At 37.4% G+C, this 11,892-nt stretch overlaps 1 protein-coding gene across 1 annotated transcript in view; it reads left to right on the top strand.

The window, feature by feature from the left end:
• Positions 1-11,892, top strand: part of KIF6 (kinesin family member 6) — a 178,916-nt gene that overhangs the window by 164,490 nt on the left and 2,534 nt on the right. Inside the window, exons 20-21 of the mRNA XM_075089133.1 lie at positions 7,264-7,353; positions 9,307-9,413. Coding sequence (XP_074945234.1) covers positions 7,264-7,353; positions 9,307-9,413 — 197 coding nt within the window. The remainder of the gene's footprint in view (positions 1-7,263; positions 7,354-9,306; positions 9,414-11,892) is intronic.

Consider the following 11,892-nt stretch of genomic DNA (forward strand, 5'->3'; position numbering starts at 1 on the left):
TGTTGTTCTTGGGACCCTGGAAACCTCTTCACTAGGGACCCCATGACAAATAGATAAGAATAGCAAGCCTGTTATGAGTCAATTTTGCTATATAAGTAGAATGTATCTCCTTTAGAACATATTCAGGCCACTGCGAACAACAACAAAAAATAAAGGTTAAAAGATTATTTAATATATAGCCTAGATAGATTTGCTGTTGAAAAATATCCTGGTGCTACATTTATGCAGCATATTATTCCACAATGAAATTGCATTTGGTATTGTAAAAAACTGGTGCATCCTCTAAAGTAGGAAAATGTAAACATCTCAGTTGTTTCATCATCAGTCACTTCTGATTTCAAAACCTGTAATTTAAATTTGCAGTAATAGATCTTTCATAGCCTTCAAGCAAAGTAGAGTGCAGGAAAACACATACCTGAATGGAATGTGCCGGTTTCCATATCCATTTACAATAAATGGAGGTGTTCTCTCTCCTTCCCTCTTCCTTTCTCCCTCCCCATCTCTCTATTGTTCTCTTGTTCTCCGTTCCTCTCTTCCTCCTTCTCATTATACAGTTAATCTTTCTCTGATGAGTGACTTTACCTATAATTTTATAACAATACTCTGCATAAATGATGTTTCCTGCTTTGCAGCAAACATATCCTACATACCATTAAATAATGAATCCTGGATTTTCTTAAAACTGTAAAATATATTCTAATTTTTATTGTAAACTTTCAGGTATCAATAGTAAATGCTCCATAATCAGTACAGAGAATGAATCACATAATCCTTTAAAGTCATCTGATACGGCATTTTCAGATGTCTCAAACTGATAAAAACCGACTCCAGTCTTCTCTACTTTGCCTTAATTCTTATTCTGTGTTCTCTCAAGACTTAGGCACTATTTGCTTTGCAAATGGCTGGCAAGTTTTAGGTTAATTTGAGCTGTTCATTTCTGGTTTTAGGCTTAAGGTTACTTGTCCCATAGTAAACCTGATGGAACAGAATGTGAGAGCATTTTTGGTCTAGCTTAGCACAAAGTCAGCCAAATTAGGTCAAGCAATCCATGACTATCACTCTCTCTAACTTTGTACTGAACTGAACTAAGGACCTCTTGCACAACCTCTCTGCCCTGTTGTTGCTGGGAACAAAAATTTCCAGTTGATTTGCTGATGCATTGCTCAGGAGAATGGTATCTTTTGCAGTCTAAGCTAGAAATAAAAAGAACATATAATAATGCCCAGGCACTTTCCAGTGCAATGGGAGACTGGCCTCCAGGAGTGGTGATTTCTCCTTCCCTGACACTAGCTCAGAAGCAAAATTGTCTAATGGCTTCTTTATAATTTTCTTTTAAACTTTTATTTCAAATGCCTTTACTGTTTGTGTTTATTACTGGAGAAGAGGTCTCAGAAAAGTGTATCTATCATTTTGAATAGAAAGGTTGCTTTCAGCTGCCAAGCTTTCTTCAGAGTCCTGTACTGCCCCACATGGTCTCTTGCAAATAATCACGTTCTTTATAATGAGCAGTTTCTCTGTGTCTAAGTAATGGACATGTTGACTGAGGTTGACTGGATTATCCTTGCATACATATCACAGACACAGAACATTCATCTTCTTGAACTTAAACTGTAGAGGGAGTCAGGATGAACCTAGTTTTGTTTTCCTATCTCTATCAATATTCTTGCAATGGTCTTTTGAAGTTAACTACTCTTTCCTCCTTACAGTTCCAGAAAGTTGATCTTATTCTATATTAGACTGTTTAAACATATTTTACACAGGTACATTTCCAGTGTGATGTATATGGAAGTAGAAACACTATTTCTGCTTTTTGTGAGGTGGGAGCTGCAGGCTTAACATCCCACTGTGCATGAATATTTACTTTTCCCCCTACTTGAGGCAATAACATTTTAGAGTAAAAGTTTCCAATTTCACAGGCTTTAAGAGTATAAAACAGTAGAATATTTATTTCCCAAGGATTTGCTTGACCCCAGTTGACGCAAGAACTTTACTTTCTAGTTCCCATGATTGTATAGGATGAGTCCAGGCTACAGTTGCTCCTCTCAGTTACATGGTCCCAAGACACAAATGGCTCTTTGTTTCCAACTCACCTAGAAATCAACAATCTCTTTTTCTGAAGTGATATTGCTATCTTCACCCAGCAGAATAACCGGTCACAAAAGCAGAAATTGACATAAATTATATTTGATATAATGTGGTTTAAATAAAACCTATTTCCAAGATGTAATTCAGTTCACAGGTGTGTTCAATAGGTATAAGATCTAAAACTTAGTGGGCTGCATGTCAGAAATCTAAGACTGCTGTTGACAGAGTAAGTATGCAGTAAAACCATTCAGACAAACTCCTGAGTGTGAATGGATATAAATACAATCTTCAGGATTAGAGGTAATAAATTATCTATCTGCGCATATAAAGGATATAGGTATATTCCATAATCTTTTTTTGAGATTTATGTGTTTGAGCAAATCATCTGATCACCTTCCAGTGCACAATTCATGTGGACTGTTATTGTTTGACACACCTTAGTCATGTTCCCAGTGAAAATTAAGCCTTGGGAAGGGAATGTGGTAGCCTCAAATCATATTTTACATTAAATCAATTTATAACTAAAATAACAGAGAAGGGAAGCTGGTAATCCTTTTGAGGCTCAAGGAGGATACACACATATGGAAGGCACTTGGTTCATGGCCAAACATGTCTCTTTTTCAATTGAAAAAAAAAAAGGCTGAATTGTTAAGTGTCAAAATGAGCCTGTGTTAATAAAAGAGTTGAACAGTAAGCATTTCTGCCTTAGTCAGTAAGGTTTGAAAGCCATTGGGTTGATCCTGCTCCCACTAGAGTAAGAAACAAAACATTGGTTTCAGTGACCACAGAGCTGAAGTGGGGAAAAGAGTGACATAAGGGCTATCAGTGGGTTTGGCATGAGAAAAACCATTTCTGCATAAGAAAGGTAATTTCCTGAACAGCTTAATCACACTACCAAATCTGATATACTTAAAATAGCTGAAACCAGTAGTTTGTATATTGTAGGGGCTTACAGATTCATGCTCATTAACCTGTTGAGTAGATTCAGGTTTCCATAAAGTTTGCATACACCTTTCATATGAAGGTTGCAGAAATATTAAGTCTCATCTGATCTGAACGTATTACTTAAAATGAAGAACTGTGCAAAGTGGAGGAAGAATGACCCACCTCTATATTCAGACATAAAAAGGTCTAATCCTAGGGTCACAGTGCAAAGAGAAAGGAAGAAGAACTTAAAATAATAATCAAAATATTTTATTCAAAAGGAATACCTAATAAAATCCCTCAAACTTGAAAGAGAATACCCTACTTGCCATATTGCCTCTACCATAAAGGCGTGGTACTGACTGCAACCTATACTGTGTGTACGTTTATGTCGCTTAGTAAGTTCCTGCTAAGTCTGCAAGAAGTCTCAAAATGCATGTTGGCCTCAGCCCTCCATGCCTGCTCTGCTTCAGTGTTTTGTTCATCCTCATATAGTCTTCTCCCACATAGGCTTTCATTTAAGAAATTAATCACATCCTTGGCTGTTCAAGTTCTTTCTTTCATTGAATATTTAATTTCACTAGTGTTGAACTGTTCTTGTATTTTCCTTGAATCAAGCAAATGTTGGACAGTTCTTTAAATCTTCTAAAATTTTTTTTTTCCTTCTCTCAGAAGGAATGCATTCCTTTTTAATTTAGTCAGATCTTTTTTAACCTCGTTCATTCCCTTTTAGTTAACCTCCTTTGTCCTATTCCAGCAAGCCCCACAGTATGTTCAATCTCAGCCTCCTTGGCTCTCCAGCTTCTTCTTCAAAATCTTTCTGTCTCTTTAGATTCCCTTGGAGATATTTTCAGATAACTCTTCATGTTCTTTGTTGACTTTGAGCATCAGATTTTTTCACATTCATTGTCCTGGATTGCAAAATTTACTCCCTATTTTAATGCTATGTGAAACAAGGGAAATGTTTATATATTTTGCAGTATTTTCTGTCATAATCATTTTTCACTCCTGCCAATTTTCCAGTGTTACATGATGATAAAATATAATCTGGGAATAACATCGTTGATTAATGACATTTCTAAGGTTTTCACATTCTGTTGGTAACAATTTAACTTGAACAATTTATCCATGAATTTCCAAGTTAGGCCAGATTTGATTTTGTAACCAAATACTGAAATGCTCAGACTTCAAGCAGCTTGAATCTTGCTTGCCTTTACACAGAACATCTGTTCCCCTCACGTCCAAGGCCCGCATGACTGGAGAACTGCAGCTGAGGGTTTTTTTAACATTGCAGAACTTGCACATCTTCAAATTTTATGCTTTCCATTTTAACCTAGCTTAGTTACCACTTTTTTTCAGCTGGCAAATCAAACATTCATGCCATGACATCCATCATCTCTCCAGCTCCTCTGCCTTATGTGCTTGATGGAGCTGGTCAGTCTATGGGAGAGTTGTCTCTGGTCCTTTGTTTCCTGCAGCAAGGGAGACACTGCTGCACCACTGTGTACATCTCTCTAGCTGCTGCCCCATGCCTGACTGCGACTTATAGGCCCAACAGATGACCCTCCCAAAAAATCAAGTTACCCACTTAGTGGAACTTCAGGTACTAGGTTAAAAAATGAACTGAGACATATGAAGTTGACAGACTATCTTTAATCTCCAGAAAAAGCACGAATTTTACCAAAGCTGTCAGGAAACAGTGCTTTAAGACTTCTCAAATTCAACTCAAGGAAAAATCAGTAGATTCAGAATGAAAATGGGAATTGTATATTGTCAAAAGAACCTGAAAAATATTAGTGCTTAGGAGCCAGACAAAGAGACAGGACTCCTACACCTTGTATGTCCATCCAAACCCAAAACTGTGATCCAGGAGTGCCTATTTACACATTACAGAAATGTTGGTTGGAAGGTACCTCTAGAGATCTCTAGACCGACCTTTTGCTTGAAGGACTATTGTCACACTAAATCAGGGCAGCTATGGTTTTGTGTGGCTTTGTTGAGCATCCCAAGATGTCCAGTACTTCAAGCTTAACGCACAGAGAGGGGAGATCATATACCCCCACCCCATGCTGTCATAATTACTTTCCATTAAATTTGGAGCAGTACTAGTAAAATTTCTCATCTTTTCTCATGGAACAGCATCTAATACAGGTGAAGGAGGAGAGTCCTGGCTTCTGAGAACAGGCTAGGAGCCAGTTGCATCTGACCATACAAACCACTGCACAGCAAAATTACACTCTTCCATCCTCTTATAATCCAATGTACCTTGCAATACCATAGAAACATTATCAGAGCTTCAGTATGAAGCGTGTAAATTATCCCCAAACAGGCCATCCCTTCTAGCCCAGAGATTACATAAATCTCTGGGATACGTAAAACATGGATTTGAGTCCTGCCAAGCTGAGGGATTCCTTTGTTAGATTAGTGCTCTAATTGTTAACCTCTTACATAGAAGCAGCACTTCGAGTCATAAATAGTTATAACAAAAAATTGTTATAAGCTTCCTCATAAATTTCCATGTTTGAGCACAGTAATGTTAATATCCTGATTCTGGGCATCACCTTACTCAGTATAAGGGGTTTTTTTTAATATCCCCTTCCTCAGGGGCACTCCTCACAGTGCCCAGTTCTCCCAGGACACTCTAAGGCAAGTTTTGGCATATTGTCCTCGGTCCAGGAATCCACTTGAAAGTGAGATCCCTGGAAGTCAAATTGTGCCACACCTGTAGTGTCTAGATTTTTTAATGGATCTGGATCTAAGTCCCTATTAAAACGGGGATTTAACAATTTTGGAGAATAATTTTCATTTAAATTCAATGGAAAAAAATTAGCTCAATCATATAAACTACTGCAGTTTAAAAATAAATTACTTCAGCTGATTCACAGTGTTTATAAAATTATGCATTCTGTTCATGGCAAATAAAAAGCCAAGAAGATTATTTCAATGAAAAGAAAGGAATGAAAAAGGATCACACTAAGTCACATTTGTTGCAGGTTAAGAACAGAGTCATGGGCGGTTGCTATGGTTCAGTTGATGTGTAGTGATTTATTAAACTATGGTTATATGGCTTGGATGCCTAGGTATCTCAGGGCACAGACACAGAGTCCTTTTAAAAAATTGAATTTAAGACCCTAAATCACTTAGTTTTTAAGAACCGACAAATCAATGGAAAAAATGTTCAGGAAATCCTAAAGCAGATCTATAATGTGAAGTTCCCAGATATTGTTAAACCACATAGTAGGTAATAACATCACACATCCTTTCTTGTAATATGTACGCATAATAAAGAATGGAATATTATTAACATTAAATATGATATTGCTTTAGTTGAATTAGGCTGAGTCTTGAAGTTATTTTAATCTATGTAGGCAGGTGTGAATGCTATGGGACTTGAGGAGTTAAAGAGAAACATTCAGTAAACCTGGAGCTGTTCATTTGAAAATTACTTATACTCTTGGGCACAATATCTTCTGCAAAACTGAACCTGGCACAGTGTAATACAGTAAAATTTTAGTAATAAATTTCTTTCCTTTTTCAAGTTCTCTGCCAGAAATATCAATTCATCAGCCAACAGTGAACAAACTACTGCAGTTAGAAAAGCAAGAACTTGCCAATCCTGCCATCTACTGGAAAAATCCTAAAACTGAGTAATTTGATGTTTCCACTCCCTCTAAGATTGGCACCAGATCCAGCAGCATACACAGCCCCCGGGGAAAGGAGAGAGTCCCTAGACGTCCCGTGGCAGAAATGTGCCTTCCTAGCAGAGGGTTTCCTTGATAACAATATTTGCAGGGACAGGAATGTACAACAGCTGTTTCCAATATATTTGGCTATCATCAACAAGCCACATCCCAAAGTCCTCACTGAGTTTTTATCCAGTCTCCCACTGATTTTGGTAATAATTTTGCCTGACTAAAGAAAGAATGGAAAATGAGCTAAGGCCTCACTTGGCTGATAGTCAGTTTGGGAACTAAATATACCATTACAAACTGTACATCAGATACATCAAAGTGCTTTACAAGCCCTGCTTAGAAGGCAAATACTAGAAGTATAATCTTTATGAGCTTGTTTGTCATTCTTTCATAGCCACATTTTCTACATAAACCTAATCATCACATGGATTCAACTGAAAATCCTCTTCCAGTAAACAACAAGTGCTTTATATAGATAAAAAGGCCTTGGAAAACAGCTTCTTTGTAGTCACTTAGCCCCACAAGGGCTATATTCTTTCCTTCATTTCTGCTCCCATTCCAGTTTTTCAGAGATCACAAGAGCCATCCCTAATGAAGATCCATCTGGGAAAAACAATTCAATCACTTCTAGTAACCCTACTTTAAAAACAAGGTAAGAAGCATACCTGGGCTATTCGGAGGAAAAAGCAAACCAGTAAGTAATATAACGCCAGATAACCCTCTGTCAGTTCCTTTAACAACCGTCTCCTTGAAAAAACAAAAATAAAACTGAAATTGCAGATTTTCCTCCAACTTCCAAAACAACACCAAAGCTGTCCCATAGCTTTACACCAAGTAGCTGCATTATCAGCATTAAAGAGGTGGTTTCTTGTTTGCCCTGAGGCTTTTTTTCCCCATGAGCTTATGAATCGCCATGACTGTGTCTTCTCAGCAAGAGAAAGGGGCTCTTTCAGAGTAAATAAAAACATTTGAAAAGAAGAGGGATCAGAGTACATAAGGATGGCAGAATGCAGGAATTACGCAGAGATTTTTTTCATTCTTGTGATTTTGTTCTTAAAATATTTTGAATCTCCCTCTTACAAATTAATCTAGTAAAATAAAATGACACCAGCAGCCTGAGTGTGTGAGGCTTGGCAAAGGTTACGTGTCATGTTTTCTCAAAAGAGGTCCTGCTTTGTGAAAATTAGCTTAACAGGTTAAGAGAAACTACTTTTTTTTTTTTTGACAGTTTCTCTAGTTTTTCTAATGTGCTCATTTCCATGTTCTTTTCTCACACCAAAGCATCATGCCAAGTCAGTATACTGCCAGAAGTCACATTCTTATTGTGCTTAACAGTTCTGGATATAAGGTCCTTAGGAAAATATGTTTAAGTTACTATTTTTCCTACTGCATTAGTAAGAACAAATCACACGGGGGTTTTCTTTCATTTTCCAAAACAATCTATTTCTAGAACAGCAAAAAATCATGGAACATTTCATCCCCCAGAACCTAATGTTTTAAATTACACTTGTGCTTAAGAAAATGAGAAGAAAAAGAGCTTTAGACAGTACCTTCTCAAATATCGTGTGTATTTTTTATATTGTTACTAATCAAATGAAAATCAATAAGAGAATAGTCTTTTACTGGTGTTTTGAGATCACCTTGTAAATAACATAAAAGATATTTTATTAAGTTCATAGTAATTTCTATATTTTTTTAATTTTGTTTCACTAATTCGGCAACTGAGGACTTAATTGGTAGCACAAAGACAAGAATATCAGCCTTCTATTTATGTCAGGCACAATTACTTTCTACTGCAATAGTCAGTAAGGAACAGTGGAAATAACTATAATAACAAAGGTGGGATATGTAAAAAAAATTCTCCCTTCAGTTCCTCTTATACTTACAATATTCCATATTGTAATTTTTATCACTATATTTCTCATTTCACCATTAGTGCTTAATCTTTACCCAAGGCTAAAGACACAGGGCCAAATTCTTAGCTTTCCTAACTGATTAGAATAGCTTCATTGTATGTCATCATCTTATACCACCAGAGGGTATAAGCAGAAGTCAGTCAATGATTTAACTGCATAGACACAAGTTCTTAGCAGGGACTGGAGACTCAGCAGCACAAAGGAGTTGCATCTGTCAGCAAATGTCATTAATGTCATGGGACTGTTTACTTCTATGTATGTATGAAAACTTAATTCCCTTACAGTAGGCAAAAATACTATTGATCTGTTTGAATAAATAGGAGCATTTTTTTCCTGAAGCAAACATACACATGACATAGTCACATCCATCATTTCTTTGCTAAACTCACTACATTAGGCTTTTCTGCTTGGCAGTAAGTCTTTGACTCGGCCATATAACATTTTTAACCCTTTGTGAGAGGTTTCATAGTTGATAAGCATGTAGCTCTACCAAATTTATATTGGCTAATCTTAAGAATCTACGTAAGACCATTAAGAAGTTCTGAGCTTTATTCTCCTCTAAACTGTGGCATCTCTAACAATGTGTCTGGAGAACAAAGTCCTCCATGCTGAAAAAAGGGAGGATGTAGTGGAATAGAAAAATAACCTTCTTACTCAGTTGGGTTCACAAGCATACTTTCTTATTTCAGGACCCCACCAAGTTCAAGTATGTCTGTTCCTCTGACTGGAGACAGCCAGGCTGATGCTGACATCCTAGCTTTCATTAAAGCAAGACAGAACATCCTGCAAAAGAAAGGTAAATCCTGCCAAAAAATAGGAAGCCAAACCAAAATCTCCAGTACAGCATTTTAAAGCCAAAATAGCTTTAGTCCACATTTACACTGACGCAAGTGAGAACTGATTCTGGCTTAAGTTATATTACATTATGTTCTCAGCCGTTCTAAACACTTGAGTTTCTTCACATGTATTTATTTCAGTAGCTCAATGCTGCAGAGTAAAACTATAAAGGCTGTCTGTTTTTCTCAGCCACCATCAGTGAACTTTCTGGAGCATGTATGTCTGTGCAGCCTGCATGGTGTTTTTCTTTACACTTAAGTAAAAGTGTTTGAATGTGGTTTCCTGATGATTAAAATACTGTCAAAATTTTCTGTATACATTTTCTTTAAACTGTCTGGCCTGGTTTTCAGCTGGTACAAATTTAGCTGTAACAATTGACACCAATAAAGATTATGCAAATGATTGCAGTGTACCCTACCTCAAGAAGCAGACCGGCCCACTATGTCTAGCAGAGTATGCCCTTAATAGGTATTTCACTCTATCAAGCCCTAGTGAAACTTTCTGTGGGTATTTGTCTCCAAATCAGTTACTGAGAGCAATCACGGTAGGCAATAAAGTTCACTCTATGGTGTAGATAAGTAAAATTGGCAGGAAGCAGAAAGCAATAAATACACAAAGGTGGCACTGCAAGGTAGCCTAAAAGTAATTCATCATGATGAAGAAAAATGACCTATGATTTTCTTTTTTTTTTTTTCTGGAATAATAGTTTTTAGTGGCAGCAACCAATTAGATGGAAGATGAAAGCCGTAGTAGTTACTGAAGCAATAACTTTCCATCAGCACTTGAGTGCTGATGACAGCATTATTCAGCAAGCTATCAGTACCTGGCAGATGTTGTTAGCATTGTCACAAAGTGGGGTTTCAGTATCACACTGCTTATCAGAAAACTGTCAGGTAAACACAGGGTGGCTGAAAACACCTCCTTAGACTCATCCAAAGCAAACACTTAACCCACTTAAGCTTTGGGATCCCTTTTGTCTGTATTTAGAAAAGCTGTTGTCAAGTTTCTTCTGCAAATGACATTAAGTTGAATTTATAGGCAGCTCACCAGAAGAAGGTAAGAGATAGAAGTGTCTTTCAACAAACATTTCAGGCCTTTAGAAGGTCCAAATCTGACTCATTCTGTGAAGTACAGTAATCTAACTAACAAGAGCACATCTTGTCCTGTGATCATCTCCTAAATCAGACCATAAGAGGAATGTCTCTCTCAAATGCCTTTTTCATCCTGATGGTTTTCCAGCCTCAGACTATTACCATCATCCATCATCCATCAGTTTCAGAAGGGACTAGGCATTATCAACATTGACAACTATTAGACCCCAAATTATAAAAATTATTCTTGCAGAACAAAGGGTAGTCAACACTTTTTAAATGGTTCTGAAGTTAGGTTAGGCAAGATGAGCTACATGTCGCCCTAAGTAGCTGAAAAGGAATGGAGTAGCATTTAGTCATCCTGGCAGTGCAGGGCTGGATGACTCAGCCAATCATGAAGCATAAGCAGGGGAATAAAAAGTAAAGAGGCTTCATAAGTACGATGGACATATTACAAACATAGGGACCTGATGTGTCATAGATAAAAGACTGCTCAACAGCAAGTTCTGACAAGGATTTGGAGTCAACCTGGCAGATAAAAGAAGGCTTTCCTTCCTTGATTGCTTGTGAGGGAAGGAAAACCTCCCAGATTTGAAGGATGGAGCCACTGATAGCAGGAACCATTGATCAAAAAATGTTTGTAAATTCTAATTTAGTAGGGTGAAGGAGGGTGAAATCTATGGATTAATACTAAGGAAGTACTTTGTGCTTCAGCACCATGGTGAAACCTGAGGACATTTATGAGGTGCAGTGGTAGCCTTTCTAATTGGGAGCAGACAATGGGCTGAGAGACTCAGCTCTTCCCATAGCTGTGATACCATTATGTGTTCCCTTTTCCTGTGAGCACATCACTTCACTCTTACCTGACATGTTTCTAGACTGAAAGGAGACAAGAGGCATAGTAACTGCTGTAGTGTTTGTGCATCATCAGCTATATGGCTCTTCCAATAACAGTTGCATCCAAAGCAAAGGAAAACTGGAGAGTTTTCTTTTCAGGTGTGGGGATGGGGACTTGGTTTTGTTTATAAACAAACACTTCAGAGGTAAAGTAGAGTTAAGCAGAGAGGAAGAGTAGAAGAAGAAGGAATGTATTCTGGCTGAATACTTTGGGGGAAAAAGTTATGTATTTGATCAGTCTCACACAGAACTACTCCTCAATAAATTTCAAACATATACAAAATAAACCAGAGACAAATTATTTTCCCAGAGCCACTAAGCTGAGTCAGACAGCTTCATATGGAAGCTAAGCATGCTAAGTCCCAGTCCAGTGCTCTGTTGTCTCCTTCCCAAACTCACTTCAACTGAGTTGTTCAATAAGCATTTCTTCATTTGCAAGCAAATGTATTC

Source organism: Phalacrocorax aristotelis, chromosome 3 (assembly GCF_949628215.1).
Source record: "Phalacrocorax aristotelis chromosome 3, bGulAri2.1, whole genome shotgun sequence".
Classification (NCBI taxonomy): Eukaryota; Metazoa; Chordata; class Aves; order Suliformes; family Phalacrocoracidae; genus Phalacrocorax; species Phalacrocorax aristotelis.